This window comes from Limulus polyphemus, unplaced genomic scaffold (genome assembly GCF_000517525.1).
Source record: "Limulus polyphemus unplaced genomic scaffold, Limulus_polyphemus-2.1.2 Scaffold1579, whole genome shotgun sequence".
Classification (NCBI taxonomy): domain Eukaryota; kingdom Metazoa; phylum Arthropoda; class Merostomata; order Xiphosura; family Limulidae; genus Limulus; species Limulus polyphemus.
The window spans coordinates 16,015-38,388 of record NW_013667189.1 but is presented as its reverse complement, the minus strand read 5'-3'; the positions used below and the strand labels follow the sequence as shown (position 1 = coordinate 38,388).

General features: G+C 35.1%; 1 protein-coding gene across 1 annotated transcript in view; it reads right to left on the bottom strand.

Annotated features, from left to right (window-relative positions):
• Nucleotides 1–21,892, bottom strand: part of LOC106464174 (lysine-specific histone demethylase 1A-like) — a 192,498-nt gene extending 170,606 nt beyond the window's left edge. The window contains 3 exon segments of the mRNA XM_013924296.2: nucleotides 1,653–1,731; nucleotides 6,505–6,801; nucleotides 21,535–21,892. Of these exon segments, the coding sequence (XP_013779750.1) occupies nucleotides 1,653–1,731; nucleotides 6,505–6,801; nucleotides 21,535–21,759 (601 nt within the window). The 5' untranslated portion in view covers nucleotides 21,760–21,892.
• Between the last annotated feature and the right edge of the window lie 482 nt (nucleotides 21,893–22,374).

The window sequence follows — 22,374 nt, the reverse complement described above, 5'->3', positions numbered from 1 at the left end:
TGCCTATCTATCATGCAAAGTAATTTTCATTTTAAGATTAAAAATACTTTTATGCATCAGAAAATTTTCTTTATAGTGTTCAGATAGTTACCAAATGCTTCTTATGAAAAACTATATTTTATCTGTTATTTTCAGTAATTAATCTGTATACGGGTTCGACAGATTTGACCGATAAATGTTTAGACTAAATAGCTTAAATCTCATAACATTATACATTTATATATATTTATTATTTTTATTATAGTGACCTTTCAGCCATGCCTGGCTAACAATACAGAAGTTACAATGATGTGACTCACGTGCACTCATGTTTACGTATCAAATAACACAAAACTGACCTTTGGTCTGTACAATGTAACTTGTATTGGCTGTGTTTTAGTAGACTAGTATTTTGTAAAATACAATCACATTTCAATTAATATACATTATTGCTATTTTAAAATAAGTTCTTAACTTATTTTTCTTCAAACATAGAACAGTAAATAAAGAAGTAAAGCAAACATTTATCTCTTCTAGTTACAACCTTTGTACTCGGTTGCTGCTTGACGTAGGTTGCTAAGCCTATAAAAATTTTGCATGTGGAGGATATGAAACAAAATGTTATTATTTAGGTTTTATATGTACATTTGAATAACTAAATAATTATAAATTACTACATCAATACCATAGAATTGAACTATAATTTTTCTTAGTAACTAAGATGCATTTTAATTAAAAAAACTATGACTAAAGACACATCCTACCTCATTAAAATCTTGGTTCAAAAGAAAGAAATGGTGCCTTAAGAATTTAACTTGGTTTATAAACCCATTAGGGGGACATTCTGAGCTTCCGATCAGTTATTCATGTTTAGAAGTAATTGTATATAAGGGAGCATTTTCAAAAATGGAAAGAGGTGGGTGGGGTGCCACTGTGTTTGATTTATTATATGAGCAATATCTTAGCAAAAAGAAGAGGTAAGGGCTTCTTATTTTATATTCCAGCTTGTCAATATTGGTAATTTGAGTTTCTAATTCGTATGAAACTATAGATGTAGAATTTTAATTTCACAAACATATAATTTGAACCAGTACTGCATAACACGTGACACACAAAAATCAATGTTTATCTGTATTTGTTAATATTTACTTTTAAATTAAGAAATTGAGTAATATATAGTACTAAAATCTGAATTATAATCTACAGTTTGATAACAAAGTTACTGACATAAATTCATCATATAGTAGTTCAATAAAATTTTGAATGCAAGTCAACAAACAAGATGACATGGCCTTTCAACCGTGACCTGTCTTGAAAGGGTCAATGAACAATAAATCCAAGTTAGTATATCATCTGTCTGGTTTACAGTGCAACTCTACAATAATTTTTTTTTAAACTAAACTACAGAAACTGACTCTAACCTAAATTTATACAGCTGAGTGTCTACTACTCTTCTACATTAAAAAAACAAATCAAATGCTTTCCAAAAGTTCAACTGTTGAAAATACTAAGGTTTTATCTTTTTTTCTTTTTAATGTAAATTACCAACTTTTTTTTTGTCCTTCATAGTTTTTACCTTTGTGATAATTACTTCTACTAACAATTCTACACTTAACTAAATGTTATTTAATTACTGTTTTCTAAAGATACATCTGTTCAATAACTTTACTTACTGTTGTAAGGAGGCTCAATCTGTGGAAGTACATTCTCAAAGACAAGCTGCTGCTTTGGGTTCTCTAGCCAGAGTTGTAACTGAAAAAAAAAAATCATAATGGCTAATAGAAAATACTTAAGGTGTTTAATACAAAAACAAACTACTGATTTGGGTTCTCCAGCAATAGTTGTAACTGAAAGGAAAAAAAAGTTATTTCATAATGATGTTTAATAATTTTTACCGAAAGTTTAAATGACATAAATTACTTTTACAAGCAGGAAGAGACTAGAAACAAGTGCTACTATTATATACAAAATATCGGGATAAATGAACTTTTTAAATCAGAATCTTCAGTGATGGTAAATCTGTTACGTTTTCCACATGAATGTAACTTATTTTAACTAAAGAAATAACATGAATTCTCCTCAACCTTTTGTTGGAACTTTGTGTTTTTTTCTTTAATTTATCAATATTTACCTTCACCAACATTAGACATGGATCAACTTGAATATTTTTCTTCTAACTAGTAACAGAACACAAATGCAGTTAAAACTACTTTAAATATCAGGTGTAATATTAGTAATAAAAATCACATTAGTTTTCAGACAATGTATTAGCTGTGACATAGCTGCTCATAGAATGCCTCCGAGTTTTTCAAGTATAAACTTTTAGTTCATGGCTCCATCATCGATTTGAGATCTAATTACAGTTTTGGACTTAAGAGGTCAAACCCTTTCAACTGATGTATTTGACCATGCCCAAGATCTCATAGATTAATTTACTCTAATCGTTCCTGAAATATTAAAATATTAAAACCTACAGATTTCAACTGTTTTGCCCTAATTTGAAATTCAAATTATTATTCCAAGTGTTGTTGTCAGATGAAATGAAATATAGCGATGCATTACTCCACGTGAGACTACATCCTTCTAATGCAGGGAACAGTCTTTGCCCAATAAAAGTGATAGAGCAAAAGACATTATCAAAAGAAGTTAGAACCTTCTGTTAAAAGTGTTGCACAGGAGTATGGAAGGTAAAAGTGTTCAACCTGCCATCATCTTACAGTCAGCTGGCTGAGCATGAGTGTGGTTAGAGCAATAAGTCAGGCTATACCATACTGGAGAAATATTCCACACATGTACACAAAAATAATTCAGCTTATTAGCCACCAGGAATGACTTAGTTCATTGTGTAGCCGAGTGATCATTATTAGCACCCAAACTGTACCTTCCACCAAAGGGTGCATCCACCCAGTCTCACACCAGTGGGATTACAGATAACACAGACCAGTGAGAAACTATCAATATTGACCTCCCAAGCAGCTTTAGTTCTCATGTTAATTTACATTGAAATAGGGTTGGGGTGGGGGGGGGGGGTTAGCATAGGAATGTTGCCTGAAAGGCACTTGGGCCAAATAGAAATTACCACATATGCATAAAGTCCCACAATGATAAGCTATATAAGATTGCCACAAATTAAGACAGAATGCACTAGCCAGGTGTAACAGCAGGTTCACACCCGGTGCTGTCAGTTGTATCTTTTTCCCCCTAAAGTATGGTATTGCAGAAACCCCCATCTCAGCAGTGTGCACTGAACAGGGGCAAATGGGCTTAACATATCTGTCATAACTCACTGGACAATGATGTTTTTGGGAGAAAGTATTCCCTGTGAGGCAACACCAGTCATTTGATTGGTTTCAGTGTCTTCATAATATAAATATATAGACTGAAGATGGTAGTTGTGAGACCTTAAAAAAATAAAATAAATAAACAACTCACTTTCAGGGAGTCTCTATGACGAAACCATAAAATGGTGTAAGTAATGCGACACTAATGCGTGAGAGGTCATCCACTAATGTGTTGAGGGGGAATAATCATACGGGAAAAAAAAGGGATGCTGAATGGAGAAAACAGCCAATCACTCTCCTGAGCAGCTCATGGTTAGGAAGAAACAAGCAGTCAAGAAAAAAGATTAAATTTTGTACTTCTTGGAGGGGTGGTAAATAAATTACAGAAGAGAGAAGACTTAGAGAGCAAATGTTACAATTCTCATACTAGGGGAGACTGAGGATTTTTTAAACTATTTCCTTATAAAATTAAGAATTTAACACTTGATTTATTAACTATGTTTTGATGCAGAGTTTATTCATATACAATGAAAATAAAGTAGTTTTAATTACATTTTAAATGTAATTCTGTAAAAGGTTGTGACATGTGCACTTTGACCTACCTGTTGGAAAAGGGTTCTATTGCCACTTGTGCTGTGCTCACCACAAGTATGAAAACCTAAATACATGTGAGCAACATAAGCCATGGGGGATCTGAATAGATACAATTCTGGGTGAGGTAGAGAGACATAGAGGGTTGCATGGAATTTATAGCACATTCAAGAGGAACAAAAGAAGTGAGAGTTCTCAAAAGAAAATAAACCCTCTCATGCAGGAAAATAAAGAATTATGAGAGCCCTTGTATCAAAAGCTCCATCTCTTGATGACAAAGGAGAAGGCTGAGCCTGCCCTGTATATGAAATGAATTAGATACTGTCTGGAGGAGTCAAGGCTAAATTGAAGAGCCAACCCAGTGAGATGACTATCGAATGAAAAGGGAGGTCATAATAGTGAATGCCACATTAGATGGGGCAAGAATAGGCCATATATCTATACAGTAGTGGAACAGTAGGCCTAAAGCATGCAATATCTGAACAATAGCTCACCAGACCCAATTTAAAAACATACAGGGCTGTAATCAACCTGAAGAGAAGGGCTGTGATAAAATTATTTTATGTTCTGGAAGAACTGAAGGAAGTGAAAGGTAAATGGACAAATCAGGATGTAGATAAAGCATCTGATACAATAATTCAAGCCATCCACATCCTGGGAGAGTAACCACCTCAGAGGACAAAAAATTGTCAATCTGAAACCAAAGAAAATTGGTTCAAGTTTGACAGATAATCAATCTCCAGCCTTCATGGGAATAAAACCTCTGAGCAGGGTCAAGGAACCATTCCATGGTGTTCTAATCAGGTAAGGTGGAGAGTAGAAGGACCGCTGTAATGGCTCTGTCAAACTTGAACCAAGACTACTGGGTTACTCAGTTGTTTTTCCATAATCAATCTCCAGCCTTCATGGGAATAAAACCTCTGAGCAGGGGCAAGGAACCATTCCATGGTGTTCTAATCAGGTAAGGTGAAGAGTAGAAGGACCGGGAAAAACAACTGAGTAACCCAGTAGTCTGTAGCAAATGGAGTCCACAGATGTACAAAGTGGGAGAGCAGAACTCTAGAAATAAGTCATCTTTAAGACCTGCCAGCCATCAAAGATGGTGTTGGATAGTAGCAAGAGGACTAAGAAAAGGAGAGAGAGGAACTCTATGAGGCAGGAGAAGATGAGAAATTTGGTGAAACCCCTGATCCAAAAATGCAATAAATGAAAGAGAACAGAGATATGAGTTGCATGAGCTCAAGATTCCAAAGTGTAAGAAACATTCCTCAAAATCCTCAGGAGATCAGGAATCCTAGATCCAAGATCAGAATGAAAACAACCATCTGGTGTACAATGGCCTGGTATGTCTGTGATGCACAGGCCTAGTATGGTATAATGGCATCATTGAATAGTATATAACAAAACCAGTATGCATGCTGAATTAAAAGAACGAGAAATAGTACTGGCAAAGAAACTTTCTCACAGACACTTGAACTTGTGTCCAAAATTACAAATATGATTAAAAGAAAAATCAAACTGAAGATACTTCAATTAAAAGTTCTAACTGAAATGTTTAAAATCTGCCATTCTTTCTCATAATCCAGAAAATTAAGGAAAGACAGACTACACTATGATTTGGTAATGAAAATTTAAAATAATTAGCACAAAAAGTCCATCAATTCCAAAGAAAAACATGTCTGAAAAAAGCAGCACCAAGAAAAGTTGAACCTTTCTACCAATACTACTGCATGTGGAGGATGTGTCACCTCCTATTACACCAACTGCTGGTGTGTGTGTTTTGTTCAAGGCTTGTGACGTGTGGAAAAATTTTCACAGCAATCCCACAAGGTAATAGCTTTTTGTTGTGCAGAGAGGTGAGTATACGTTTCTGAAAATGATAATTTTATTCTGTGATAACTGATAAAATAATTAGTAATCAATCACTGTGTTTTACAGTGGTTTTATCTAATAGAAAGGCTAATACACTGAAAGATTCACTTGAAACAGCAATGTAAAAATTTATTCAAAACAGTATTAATAGGCCATTTTGGTGAAACAAATATTAACTTTTCAAACCAATAAAAATACCCATAAGAAGCTAAAGAAACAGAAAACTGCCTAAACTTAATAAACTGAAAAAGATCCAAGAAATATGGCACACCTTCCTGCCATCTTACTCATTCAGTTAAATAGAAGCTTATAAAGTGAGTGAAATACACTTTGACGCTGTGGTATTCACGAACACTGATGTCCAAAGGATTATGAAATGTTATGCGGAAAATACTTATAATTCTCACAGCAAAGGGGAAAAAAGGAAAAAAAAGAAAGAAATGAAACAAATTTTTATTCACAATATCTGTTTTCATCATCAAAATGGCCAGCTTTATACTCTCAACAGTGATTTTGAACTGGCTGCTGAGGTGAAGAGGAGCCCTACCAAGTTACTGAGTAATGCAAATAAGATCTTAGATGACTGTTCACAAGGTAGTGAAATATTACACAGAATTAGAATTAAATATTTCTAATGATTGCAAGAATGGTAAGTTTTCAAATAGAGGAATGGCCAAAAAACAAAACAACAGGAATGAAATAATATAAGTAATACCAAGACACACTAATAATATTTGTAATAAAACAGCTCTCAGTTGGAAACTATAACAGATAGTCTTACCAGTCTGTTTCTGACATGCAAGAAGACTTTCTGAGTCTGAGGAGGACCTTGAGCGATATCAGGAAAGCATGCTGCCTCTTGTGCTGTCATTTTGTCAAATGGAAGACGACTCTGAAAAGCAGCACCTTCTAGGCCTGTTGGATCATCATGCTCACTATCAACTTCCTCTTCTTCTTCTGGAGCCTTGACAGGAGCAACGACACTCTGCTTTTCCTGCTTGACCTTAGATTCTTCATCAGAAACATACTCTTCTTCTGATATGTTGGAGGCTTTTTCTTCATTTTCTTTGTATTCAACCTGAAATATTTATGTAATGTTCACTTTTTAAAGATAAATGTAGCTAAAACTGGTGGTTAATGTTAATAAAATTACTCCTACTTACCCTATAATAGGTAGTAACTTTCTTTTGACATTTTTTGATGGAAGTGCTATCCAGCTTTTGAACCGATTCACTTAAAGGAGTCATGTTTTAGTAATACTAAAGAGTGTACACCATACAGAACACTATAGATTGGAGGAACGAAAGGATAAACACAATTAATCTGGCTCAGAAGCAATGTTGAAATCATACTCTGCAATGCTGTTATATAGTATGCTTTGGTCTACTCAAACAGTGTCGTGCTCAAAGTGTTTTATGAAGACCACAACTGGCATCAGTTCTTTCTTGGTTTTACATCTGTGTTCAGGAGCAATGAGTGCACTACTAATATATGTAATTATAAATTCTACTTCATTCTGCAAACTAGGTCTACTCAAACAGTAAACTTTCTATCATACGTGTCGTGCTCAAAGTGTTTTATGAAGACCACAACTGGCATCAGTTCTTTCTTTGTTTTACATCTGTGTTTGGGAGCAACAAGAGCACTACTAGTATATGTAATTATAAATTCTACTTCATCCTGCAAACTACAATAATACTACTACAGTTCCACCAGAACTGGCATCAGTTTCTAGCAGAAATTCACAATCCTGTTGTGGATTTGCCAACAACAAGTCCAACGAAACTGTTTTGTCACAGGTGAAGTCAATCTTCCACCATTGCTATTTTAGCAGGATATGTGGAGATTCTACTACACCCACAATATAATTGAGATATTCCACCTTTGTTCACATGAACAAATATGTTTCAGGTTCAAGCCTTTTTTACCACTTAGAATATGATCTTAAGGTTCTCAAACATAGACTCTAATGAGAAACCATACACTAAGATACCATCAATATAGACCAAGTACTTCTTACATCTCCAGTGTATGGTTTAGAGAGTAGCAGGCACTTTAAACAAGCTGAAAAATATGACATGAAACTTGTACATGCATGTCATCTCTCATACTTGGATCTGATCTCATCATCCAGCTCAACATGCCACTATCCAGATGCCAGGCCTAATGTACTGAGCCAATGGATCTCTTCCAGTACATCCAGACATTCCTCTGTTCACAATGAAGGAAAGGCATCTATGGGAGTGACAGTGTTCAATTCAGAACCTGAGCATACCTTCCTTCTTCCTGACAATCACTACTGGAAATAATTAAGCACTCTCTGAAGGCTGTATGATTTTTTTCCTTTAACATCCACTGTACTTCAGAACTAGCTACATCCCTAATGCTCCAGAGAAGCCTGAGCAGTGGTTAATTGGATGTACATTGCCTGTATTTATGTCTGATAAATAAACTGGCATATCACACCAACAAGTCACCAAGTTCCTGCTGCTGTGTGGAGTCTAGATTTTCTGCAAAGTTCTCAAGTAGCAATCTCAGACATATTGGTATCTTACAGATTGTATTTACAGATGTGATGTGATTGCCACAGCCCCAGTGCTGTTGCTATCTTCAGTTACTTCCACTCTATTAATGGTACCAATGACCATTTTAGTGTGCAGCTGGATATCATCCCTAATGGCAGAACAACACTGGGACTCTATATCATACCAAACATATAACTGTTTGAAATAATACCCAGCTGAAAAAAAAAAAAGTGATGAATGACTTTGGTACTGACAGTCGAGACAACTCAGCCTCTTCTCACAGAAAACAGTGTGTAGAGATCAGTTGGACAAACCTAAAAAAAAAAACTGTCACAAGTTCAACCAAGCCAGCATTCTATAGATTATCCTTGGTAAAGCAAACACTGAAATTAACTGAAATAACAAAAAGCTGTCTTAAATTTGCCAACAATGAAAACTGACAACAAAATAATAATAAATAGTTCCACTGATGAAAAATTGGTAAGCCTACAAACCCACTCTTTGTCTCGTAGTTACTTTTTGTCTAATTTTGCCTACTTGTTCAGATTGTTTTTATTTACTTTTTTTAAATGTTTATGTAAAGGGAAAAAAAATTTTTTTGTATAAAATACATGTGCATTAACAATTCATTTGTAACTTGAACCAACAGCATTGCAGTGATAAAAACAACAACAAAAAAAAAACATATCTGTGGACTATGGTTATACTTTAGGTTCTCCAGTTAACAACAGACATTTTCACTAAGTGATGAGCTATTATATCCAACACACTCAAAAAATTTAAAAATGATTATTAAATGTTACTTTTGTTTACAAAGTGATTTTACCTCTATTAACAGTTAAGAATGTACAAAGTAATTCAATTTGCTAAGTTTAAGGCAGCACCTTGTTACAAATTCTTGGCAGTTGATAACCAACAGTGGGCATGTGCAATTGATAATAAGCTGCCCAATTGGCTCTACATTGTTGTGTTTTAGGTGATGATTATGTGTTGTTCACAAGTCAGTAAAGATATAGCTAGGATAACCAAAATCAATGACATTTCATGTTCATAAAATGCATGACATCTACAAAGCCTAAAATCACATCTGAAATAGATCTGTTTGTTCAGTTGTTTTTCTTGTGTGTTATTGCTATGGGGCAGCCAACTGGACAGAGTTTACTTTAAAACTTGTAGAGCTAGGAAAAATGTTTACTCAAATTGAATAATTCACATCAAATATTTCTTATCTATTATAATAATACTCTGTTTTTGTCTGACATTAGATCATAGTATAAGTTTATTTGTTGATAGTATTAAGTATGATAAAGCTTAGTCTTAACTAAATTAAAGCAAAAAAATGTACACAAGTTAGTACATAGTACTTAATAGACTTAACTAATTTTAGGCCTAACATAAGTGGACATTATAATTTTCCTATACTGAAAAAGTATTTCTGACAAATACTTACTTCCACTCACATACATGGCTATTCTTGTTCAGTGTTGCCCTCTATTTGCAAAAATTTTATTTGTATGCCACAAGCCTTTCACTCCCACGCACCCTTCAATTCACTTGATCTAACTGATTCTCACATGTAAACTATCATGCAACAAACCTCCACCAATAGAAGTACCACACACCCATGTGACTCCCTCTACCAAACTATCACTTCAAGTTTAGGCAGAAAGTTCAGCACCAGTTGACAGTGGGGAGGAAGGGTGGGAAGTAATTTCTGTCAGGAATACATCTTCAGTATAAGAAAATTATAATTACCGACAAGGTACCTTACTTCTGCTCACCTACATAACTAGCATTCTACATTGAATAGGAATAGGACCAGTACAAGGGAGAAAGTAGAAGCATTCTTCAAAAGCATCTGAAGGACACCATCTAATAAGAGAATTATACATGGGAGATCACACCACTTCTGTACCCAGGTGTGGAAAAGGTGTAACAGATCTGGGTAGAAAATTGTGAAGAGCACATCCCAGTGAGAGAGAACACAGGTTGGACAGTGATTCAAAACAAAAACATATAATAATTTCAATCTCCCTTATAAATGGAATGTGGATTAAATTAAGGGATGTGCCCCAAGGAGTAGAGTGGCTAAGGCATGATGGACCGTACATAGTAACTCAGCTGCATCCAAAACTTGACCATGAGGAACCAACATCCATGAGAGGGTTCAGTCGACTGGAGGGAGAAATCCCACCACGATCTGTGAAACTGACACATGTGAGGAATTATATATCATATATACATATTATATATATCAAACCACGAACCTTACCTCCAGATGAATAGAAACATGAAAGATGTCCCTGTAATGTGCTATGTCCCACACCAACCAAACAGACCGGAACCACCCCAAACACAGCAACATCCTTGGCATAAAAATATTGAGGAAGAAGCAGAGCAACCAACAAGTGCACCCACCATAACCCACAACTCTGGGGTGCACTTGAGGCAAACTGATTTAGGGACCACAGATACCCTGAACACCTGTGTGCGTGGACTTACATTGATTGGTTCAGCTCTAAATCCAAAACTCAACTGATGGGATCTGACATCCTCGTGGGGATAGGATGATGGATCGCAATCACACAGTATGTGTGAGAACAATACATTGGTTGGTTCAGCTCTAAATCCAAAATTAAACCACCAGGAACCAACTTCCATGCAGGAGGGATTCCAATCATTATGATGGTTCACTCCAAAGCTACAACATCCTTCCATCTCTAGTTTATGTGATTGTAATGAACAGTGTACATTCTGTGGCCATGGAAATTTTGAAGTCAAAATGGCTTAACAGTGCAGGTTTTGTTTGTACAATTGTAAAATATTGAAGTATACTTGAACAGGCACCACTCACCACAGAGAGGGATCATGGTCAAAACATGGGACAGGCCCCTGAAAATAATGTATATAACAAAAGAAAAACTCACCAAGTTACAGTCAATCTAAAGTGTTAGAATGGCAGCAGGTGGAAGACAATAACCTGACAAGGAAGAAACAGCAACATGATACAGATAATGAGAGATGAAGGTATGTGGAGTGGTCCACATGCCTGCTTGAAGAATTTCCTCCAAAGGGTGACAGAAATGAGATGCCAGGGAAAAAATAAGGTGCCTAATCTGATAGGAAGACACCTGCAACAAATTATGTGAAGAAGGAGACAAGGAAGAATATGCCAATCTAATTAAAAATTGAACCCAATTGGTAAGGGGGGAAGGAGAGAGATCACAAACAGAGGATAGCTGCCAAGGAATGAAAAGGCAGGAACAAAACACAGAAGTCTATCCAGATCAGCTCGGGAATAGAGGTGGGAAACGGAAGGAAGGAAAATAGGTTAGAAGGAGGAATTACCTTCCCATGCCACCAAAGTTTTGGGAAAGAAATATCAACCCAGGTAAAGGAGAATATATGTGGAATGGTACAGAGTTTGTGAAACATTGATGGCAAACAAATCTGACCGACGATGTCCACAGGCCAAAAGGAGAAGGAAATATGCCTTAAGGGATAAATGAAACATGTAAAAAGATGACAAAGATTCAAACAGAGATAAAGTAAGGCAGTGCAGCATCACACTGACATCCAAATCCGGAAGAACTGCACCTCTTGGAGGTCGACTAAATCGGAAGTAATGTTACAACAGCTATATGGTATGAGAGGTAAAATTTTACAGTACAGAGGAAAATGAAAAAGTGTGGGATAAGGCAGCCCAATAACCCATGATCGAGGATCAGATGTTCCCTGATCAAATAACAAAGTGAGGAAATCTGTAATAATTGGAACAGTGGAATGAGCAGGGGAAAAATCCTGACCCAAAGACCAATGGCGAAAAACATTCTACTTACACTAATAAACCTACAAGGAGAAAGGGAAAATGAAACGTGCTAAAAATGAAGCTACTCACTGTGACAAACCGGTTAAAACCAGGTGTGAAGACAAAGGTTAGAAATGGCTGGATGAACTACCTGGGACTGAGAAGGGATGGAGTCATGGGAAGAGGCAACAGAGGAGCAGAATGTATCTGGAGCAGCCACGGAAACCACAGCTGAACTGACCAGTAAGGGGCAATCAGAAGGGCTTGACACAGAGGGATGTGGATGACAGAAATCACCCTGGAAGGGAGTCAGATGGGAGGATACACATAAAGGAATCTGTCTTCCCAATCTTGACTGAATACATTGACAGCCTGTCCAAGTGAATGAGGTACCAGAGACCAAAATCAAAGTAACTTGGTATTGAGGATTGTGACAAATGCATCTGAAGTATGGAGTACACCACCGACTGCACAAATACAGGAAAACTTGAGGATCTAGAGACCATTCCGTTAGATAAATTTTGTCCGGTAGGAAAGATGATCCACGACAAGATTGAAAGCACCTGGTACCTGGCACACACAAGGAGATGAATATTGTATGTGTGGGCCCAAAAAAGGAGATCCAACAATTGACTACAAAGGGAATGAGAATGGGTGACAACCTGGTGATTGAGATATGCCACCACTGTAAAAATGTTGGAATAGACCATAACCAGATGACTGCTGGCAAGATGAAGAAAATGATTCAAAGCCTGATGTACGGCCTCCAAAAGAAGCAGATGAGTGCGCTGGGTGGACTCCAGTTTGGAATGAGCCAACAATAGCCAGTTGTCCATATCATGGTGTAAGCTCAATCCACAAGAGTGCATATGTCTGGCAAAAGCCTTGACCACTCGATAAAAGACATATGGTGCCAAAGCAAGCTCAAAAGGAAGAATGCAAAATTGATAAACCAATCCGTGAAGAACAAACCAAAAACAGCATCTCAACAGAGGAGATATAGGAATATGTAAGTAAGAATGCAAGACGTCTACCTAATTCATCCATAAGCCTGGATAAAATCACCTTATGGTGAGAAATGATTCCATGGTAAAGCAAGGTTGCACCAAGAAGTGATTGGGGCAGGACAGATCAATCACATGCCACTTGTTTTCTTGGGTACCACAAACAGCCTACAATAAAAGCCTGGAGAAGGGTGAATGAAAGGTTTGATGGCATTCTGAAAGAGAAGATCCTGTACTACCTACAGATGCTAACATGTGGTAGGATCTCGAGGCAATGGAAAGTAAATAGATATTGGAGATAATGGGGGAAGGGAAGGGAAGCTGATGACAAGTCCCTTGGATAAAATCAGAACCCAGAGATCCTTGGCAATTTCCTGCCATAAAGAAACAAACTTGAATAAAGGAGCCCCCACTGGACCAGAACCCACAGAGTAGTCACTGATACTGTTGGCAGTGTGACACTCTGCATCAAATAAAACAACAAGAGGAAGATCCCCTGGAAGAAGGAACAGGTAAAGGATGGGACCAGAAATAGGAAATGGTCAAAGGCTCAGAGCAAGATAAATGATCAACCAGTGATGAAAGAGTTTTGTTATCTCATCTGATTCCACTCTGAGCTATGGAGAAAAGGGGCCAAGCATAAGTTCCTAAGATAAGTAGATGGCAAACAAACTTGGGACAATACTGCATCTCTCCCCAAAAGATTCCAACAACAGAGGAATCACATGTGCAAAGAAAGAGCTGAAGTTGATAAATGTGCCAACATGGATATAATTATGGCAAACATACCCCCCCCCCAAAAAAAAAAACCCCTCGGAGAGAAGGTGGATAGTGGACAAGTACCGTAAGATAGACATGAGGGTAAGACAAAGGTGAGAAAATTGGACATGGGATAAATGAACAAGATAATCAGGGAAGCACTAAAAGAGAATAGCTATATATGTGAGTAGAAATAAGATACCTTGTCGGAATTATAGATTTCCATGTATGCAATTAGAATTCTTTTGTATTATTCTAGGAATCCTGTATTTAAAGAAGTACTGTTGCAATAAAGATACTAATTTGACTACAAATGTTTTTTGGGTCTCTGCTAGTCTTAAAACATAACATACATCTATTGTGAGTACTTCTAGCTGAAAGTTAAAAACTATTTTTGTTTAGTACAAGTTAATTGACATAAACATTTTATGAGCTTAGCAATTGTAGACAGGATGTAGAATTACAAGTTTTTTCCCCCAGTAAATATTGTATTTCTTTTTAACTTCCATATATAATTTCTTTATTTTAAACTTTTTTCTACATATTAAACAAAATATCTCTTGAGAGAACTTTTTGCTTCTGTTACTAGCTTTCAATGTTATGCCACAATTAAAAACATTTGTTTGACATCTTAAATCATCTCCAGGTTCAGTTGTTTCCCAGCCCAGACAGGAATCATATCAAAAGATAATTTCTTAAGATAACTACTTAATCCATCACTTCTAAGAAAAACGATCTACTGTTATTACAATGTGTCCATGAAGGTATTACTTTCCTACTACGATTAAATTAGTAGAGTGATTCAAGAATACCACTGAGTAACCATAAATAAAGGAAGTTTAATTCACACAGAACTACATATGTAATAACTGTGCTCGGCAATACATGTTGGTGTTTCACAAGACAATCAGCAAAACTATCTACTGGTGAATTGAAGAGAATGTTTTTAACGTAGGGCAAGCATATTTTTAAAACATTACTTTGCAACCTACTGCTAACTTAACCACACCAACTCAACAGTATTTAACCTTTTACATTTTGAAGCTTGTTTCATTTTAGACTTTCCTATGCTTCTGAACTCTTTAAACCCATAATATTTTGCACATTCTGACAGGATTATTTTCATGATTTCCTAATAATCATTATCATACCTTATAAATTTTCAATTTCCTTAATCTTATTTTCCCCTTCAACATCAGGGTTACCAACATGAAGCATTGTTGAGTAATTAGCCTCAAACATCTTCCTGTTAAACATTTGGTGTCACCGTCTGATTGGTAACTTGTGAATTTCAATCGGATGCTTCCAGCATTAGCTCGAGTTTAAGGAGTTAAGTGAAAAAATCATATTTTTTAGATTAAAATATTTAGTATTTTTGAAAGATATAGCTTAAGAAAGAGTTTTATCAGCTAAAACTGAAGAATAATTGACTGTGTTAATTTTGTGTGTGCAAAACAACATAGGCTATCTGCATCAATTGTTTTTTTTTGTAAAAAGGACAGTAAAATAGTATAAATAGAAACTAGAAAAGTTACTACATATAATGTGTAAATATTAATAAGAATTAAAGAGACCAATGGCCCACACAAAACAAAAACATGGCCAACCTGGATAGTGTCATCACTGCCAATGATATAGTCCAATGTCAAAGGGTTAAAAACACATTTAAAATTGTTCTAGCATTCAGTGTCATGGTGATAATAGGAATACACGACTTGAGTCAATCACTAAGAGCACACTATATTTTATCTGGACAAGATGTATTTAAATGTTGCTCACCACAAATTATCAAACCTTGCCTTGATGACTTACTCGAAGTCCAAAAATGTAATGTTGCCAGTGGAAATTAACTTGACTGCAGTGTCAGTAAACTTGTTCCTTCAGATTCTGACATCACCATAAATCCAGGAAAAACTGGATACAGATAGATGGTAGTGAGAAAAGGACCAGTTTTCTCTGAATATCCAAGAGACCTAATGTTAAGCAATTTCAAGGCATTCATAGAGCTAAGTGGGTCAATATAATGATACAATTAGTGTACCACTTAGCTTGTACGTAATCAAGCGGGTGAGACTACACAGCACTGAACACCTACTCTACAGAAGATTCTCTGAGAAACTATAGAGCTAAAGAAAACTACTGCAGAGCCCAGAGAATCATCTAATTTCGAGCCTTACATAAAACTGGAATGAAAAATGGTGGTTCTAAAAATGTTCGTTAAAAGCAAGTTAGTACTTCCAGTCAGAGATATCCGACTTCTTTAGGTTACTCACTAAAAAGAACACAGGGGAGGATGGAGACAAGCTATGGTGGGATGGGCTGAACACTGGATTCAGCAATATCATCCAATGTAAGACTCATCTGAGCCCGGATATGAGGACAAATGTTGGAACAGTAAACTATCTATTTGCAAAAACACAAAGCTCACTGAGGTATTAAGACATACTGCCATGTGGGACCGTTACAGTAATTAAAACTTTTTGTCAGAGAAGTATTATGAGCTTTGCTTCAGCCACTGTGGAAACTTCTGCACCTCTTGGATGGAGCTCAGATTCAGGGCTAAGACAGTTTTATTTTTGTAATAGCATTATTAGCTCATGGAATGAGTTACCACTGGCAATGTTTAAATATGGGACTGATGATTTCCTAAAAAATAAAGAATAAGTTTAGTATGTTAAATTTCTCGATGCTGGGTATACAAGGACATCCTTGAATGGATAAATGCTCTCTTGAAATTCGTATGTTACATGACGTACATGTTTAGCATGAAAGTTATGCCCATTACCTTTCACTGTATCATCAGTTCTCATGATACTAGCATTTAAGACCAAAGTGCAAAAATCTTGAGATTATAAATGAACATTCTTTACTTGTGTTTTAAAGGACAAAAATCAATCATTTCTCTTTCCTCCCAATGTAACAGAACTGAAAAATTAGTGGTATTTGCTAATTGATTAATTGACATGCTCATTACTTGATTGGTATACCATGTCCTCTACAACTCATACAATCACACATATTTACACTTTACTTATGGCTGTTTTATTAGTAAATTATTAAAAACTTGATGTGCCACCATGGCAAGGTTTCAACCAAAATCTAAGGAAATGCTTTGAAAATTAAGAAGTGGATAACATATTTTCAAAAGGTGATAGGTTCTTAGTGAAAAATGCTTTTTGGGGGGGGGGGGTGACCAGAATAATTCTAAAATAATTGATAAGTAGACCATTTTGTTTGCAGTGGTGCAAAATATTAACTTTTTCTTTATGAATTGCAATGTTAGAATACGACAAAATTTTGATGCTAAAATTCTTTTGAGGTAAAATTGTTTAAATGCTTAGAATTAACATAAAATATTGCCTAGAATTTGTCAAAACATAAGCTAATGGAAATCCTGTCTTCAGTTATAAAAATTTAAAAGTAAGTTAATCTGTTCATCCTAAACTGTTGTACATGAAAATTTATCATACATACAAAGTAGTGCAAAACCTATGACAACATAAAAATTATATGATTAATAGCTTTATCTGAGTTTTATCACAAGACTACCATACTAAAACTACTGAATTTTTGTTGATAAAAATAAACATATTACTTCATGACAAACATTTTTTATATAGCATTAATGAACTCTAACACCCTAAAAACATCAACAACAGAATATATGAAAAACAACTAGTTTCAACTATAGGCCTACATTATGTGTATTTTAGTTGAATGCTTTTTTCCTTGCTGGAAATAAAATTATTTTTCAAAACACATGCAAAAATCAATACGATATTTGACAAACAATACTGATTTTCATTTTAAAAAAAAATGTCAAAGCTCACTAGATGGAGTATTTATGTTACATCTTTGTTACAGATCCATACTTTGAGAAACCTACTCGAAAGGGGGATGATCTAGGACATCACTGGAGGGGATTATATATGAGTACTGATAGAGTTATATTACTATGGTTGTTTTTTTACTTATAACAACACACTACTTGTAACTTTAATAACAAAATCAGTTAGAAAGCCTATAATATCATTAGAAGTAGCTCAGTTGGGTTATAATACAATTTCCAAGCTTATTTCTATATTTTTATTTCTAGTAATGCGACTGATAACATGACAAATATTTCAAATGTTGCAATTAGAATTAAATAATTATAATTATATTTAAAAATAAGAAATTATAAAGTATACACCTAAGTAAATATTTTGGCTTTCTTAAACATGTCTGTTTTAAATTTGTTTCTAATTCGTAGCACTTGCATTTCCACTTATTTCAGATATTAACAATACATAAAACATCTTTGTCACAAATATTCTAACTTCCAAAAATTGATTTTCTAACAAGCATATGTTATAAGAGGTGCATGTGTCCTAAGCAATATTAACTGATGAAAATAAATATGTATAAAGTCTAGAGCACACACATTGTAATTGTCTGGAAAAAGCCAAAGTGTGAAAATGTACAATGGCAACATTTAATTAACAATCATATTGTTATATTCATTTAGAGATAATCAATTATTGGCTAAGGATGTAACCATGACAATTTCAGAAAAATTGAATTTTGTTTTATAGTAATCAATGGACCAATCAAGTAAAAACATCAACATCTAATATTTCTTTTTGGTACTATATTGCTTATTTTTTATTAATTTCTGTAAAAAACATAGGAGTGATTTGAACTTCCCTAGATCTGTGCCTACTTATTAAAACATTTAATAATATAGATATTAATTACTGAAACAAAAAGGTTGGGGATTCTCGACACTTGCCAACCTAATCTGTTCCTGCTTATACAACATTAAAAAATGCAGCTATGCAATTGTAAGCTAGAAAAGTAACAAAGTGAAAAAAAAAAACAGTAAGCTTACACTTTATTTCATACTTAAGTAACCAGAGAGTTTGGGGGTGGGTGCTAACACTCAGTTTCCTTCCTTCTGACAGTTCAAAATTAGTGACAGTGGCAGGTAGCCTTAGTGGCTTTGCAATAACAAAGACAGTACGAGTAACTTTAGTGGCAATGGGAATTAAACCTGAAAACCTCTACAAAGCATCTTCCCACCTGCCCATTATGTAGCTTTGTACTTAACAATAAACAAACATAATGACAATATTTTGATTACTTGGATATTTGGAATAATCAAAAACCCTAATTCTGATTAGTTGATTATTTTTCTGACAATTGATTGAATTTTAATTTTGATTAATTGATTGTTGGAGTAAATGAAAACAGTAATAATCAGAATTAATTATAATCAGTTAATTATTTTCATGACAATCGAGCATAATTTCATTTAATCGACTGTTGGAATAATGAAAACAGGTAATATGAAACCCAAATTTTGATTAGTTCATTATTTTCATGACATTAATCAATTAATCAGGTAATATTTGAGACACTAATCAATGTAACCACTCCTCAAAGGTAATCGATTAAATCACTCAGCCTTACAAAGGAATATTTTTCTAAGACAGCATTTTAGAAATATTAATAAAAACATAGTTTCTTATATAAAATATATTATTAAAATAGTTATTTCTTCTCTTACAGTATGTTAGATAAGAGAAACAATGACATTTACTTTTCTCCAAAAAACAGGTATAGCATGTTTATCCTCATCTCAAGGTTTTCTTTATGTCCAGTTACCAACACAGACAGTCAATATAAGTGACACTGGACTAGGTAGATGCCAAAACATAGAAGTTGTGGTCTAATTATTAGACTGGTCAAACTTAAGGAGATACTTTCATTAACTTGTAGTCTGTTTCACTTAACACTATAACAGTGTCTTAAACTGTTTACTCAAGGTAAACAAGAGATTGGACACAATTTTTAAACAAATCTTATTATATTACAAATAAAAAACTCAATAACATGATTGGCCCTACTAATAATTGCTCATAACTCTCCTGTGGGTCGAATTCAATCACAAATGAATACTACTAAACCTGATAAGCAGTATATCAACATAACTTCATAAATTTCTATACAATCTATCACAGAATATCCAATATGGTTCATGGATCTTCCCAGCTTCGGTGAAATTCACATGCTACAGGAAACTTAAGTTTCCTACTCAAGGTGATACCAGCCTGTAGTGGTAATAATAGATTTCAATTAATACAAGCTTTTTTTTGCCAATTTCATGATATTCGTGAGGTTGGCGTGCCTTCACAGTCATGTGATTTTGCCTTGTAACAGGATTGCCATCTTGACAAAGGGGCAAACAACAGTGAAGCGAGTACAGTTATGACCCAAGTGCTTTAAATGATACAGGAAGATTTCCTGTGTCAAACTGCATAACCAATGCTACTTAAGTCCATGAAACCTAATGATGCAGCAGTGATATTTCCCATACAAATAACATACACATAGTTAATATGAACTGTCAAACCTTAACTTCATTTTTTCTCAAAAGCAATGTTTTCATGGTCTTAATGTGATAACTCTCTACAATGACAACACTGATAGGATAAGTATGGCATAAAGTTTAAAATAATAATAATATTTTGTTTCAACAACTTCAGGTAATGCTACAGTATCAGAGGGTCAACACTTACTTAAAGACATTAGACTGGTGACCATGTACTAAATACATGTATACAGCCCAAATGCACCAGAATAGACAAAAATACAATGTCTTACTATGTAGTACAGCAACAAATATGAAAAGAACAGGAAAGACTGGTTGATATCACTTTGGCCCCAGCTGCAACATTAAGCCAATATCTGACTCAAGAATTGTTCAAACTAGCAAAGACATCACTCATTATATATAATGCCTTCACCCAGATTTAACATTACAGCATAGACTCCAACAATCTTATCAGTGCTTGCCAAATTTTTTCAGAGTTCATCTGAAATTTGTTTCATGCTGTGAATGGGTAGAGAACCTTGTAGGATTTTATAATGCTTTTTCAGCAGTCCTATTACATGTTCAATGATAATTCGAACAGAAGTTATTCGACTTGTTATTGGTGCAATTAAATGCATAAAAACTTTTCAACATATCTGCAGGTTTGGAACAACAAAAGATCATTTAGTTTGTTCTGAATTTCGCACAAAGCTAAACAAGGGCTATCTGCGCTAGACGTCCCTAAACTAGCAGTGAAAGACTAGAGGGAAGGCAGCTAATCACCACCACCCACCGCCAACTCTTGGACTACTCTTTTACCAAAAAATTGTGTGATTTACCATCACATTATAATGCCCCCACAACTGAAAGGGCAAGCATGTTTGGTGGGACAGGGATTTGAACCCACAACCCTCAGATAGCGAATCTTTCACCCTAACCACCTGGCCATTCCAGGCCCAAAAGATCGACACAAACACCAATAGTTCTTATTACTACGAGTCTAGATGGTGTGCAAGTGTATGGAATGAATAGGATTTCTCCTTCATTGCTCTATTTGTTTGCCCCTTTGCCTCGGTTGCTATGCAGATATTGCATTGTGGGAGGGCAAAGTTCTTGGGCGTCTGACCTCAAGAATATATTGCATAAAATGAAAAAATCCTGTTAGTACGCTCCTTACGTGCTTTTATAATATTCAAGGGTGGTTAAAATTGACCCACTAATAGTCACAAGCATAATCTGTGCGCTTTTACTTTGAGATGGTAGACCTGTTCTTTCTATTAGTATTATTAAGCAATAGCACTAAATATTTCACAATCTTATTGTACAAGAAAGCAACAAATTTATATAATCACTCATTTACATTTACCCGCGGTTTCTTTCGTCTACTCGAACGTCTAGTTTGTTCATCACCACTACCAGCTGACGAAACTGGTACGTTTGACGGCGGCTTCTCCTGGCCTTGTTCACTTCTTTCTGTCACACTCACACTCGGCTGATGAGTTTCATTGTTATCTGATGCAGCAATAAAACGCTTACGCTCAGACTCACTGTTCCCCGCCATAATAGAAACACTGACGTTACTCATCTTTCCTAGTTTCTCTTACAAACCTATATAGGTTGAAAGTTACAAAGAATTTAAAGACCTGAAGTAGACGTTAAATCAACACGAGGGTTAAACACTTTTTGGTTTCTTCGCCGTTTTTGTTCTTCAAGACTGTAAACGCCCTCTAGTGAAAAGTACATTATAAGAATGATATATATCTGATATAATATGTAAATATTTTAGGCCTAACATTCATGTTAACTGTATATGTTGTTGTGTTTTTCATCACATTCCTCTCAACTTGTCTATTTCGAATTCACAACCAGATATAATCCTCAAATGTTATTCAACCTTTGATTTTGAATCTGAAATGGATAAAGTAAAAGGAATGCGAAAAACATTACATCTGCAGTTAACATCACAAATTTTAGGCCTATTAGTTTATAATAAATCGCCAGTTGTGGACGTTTAAACCGTACCTTATAAATATTTTAGTTATTAAAAGTAGTCTCGTTTCACATTCCATTTTATTTCTGAGACACTTTTTTCATACATACAAATTTCTTTCTGAAGCGCACATTAAGCTATTTGTGCTCTATTTACACAGGTGTCAAAATCAGGTTTTAGTGTTATAAATTCTTAGACATATGGTAGAGC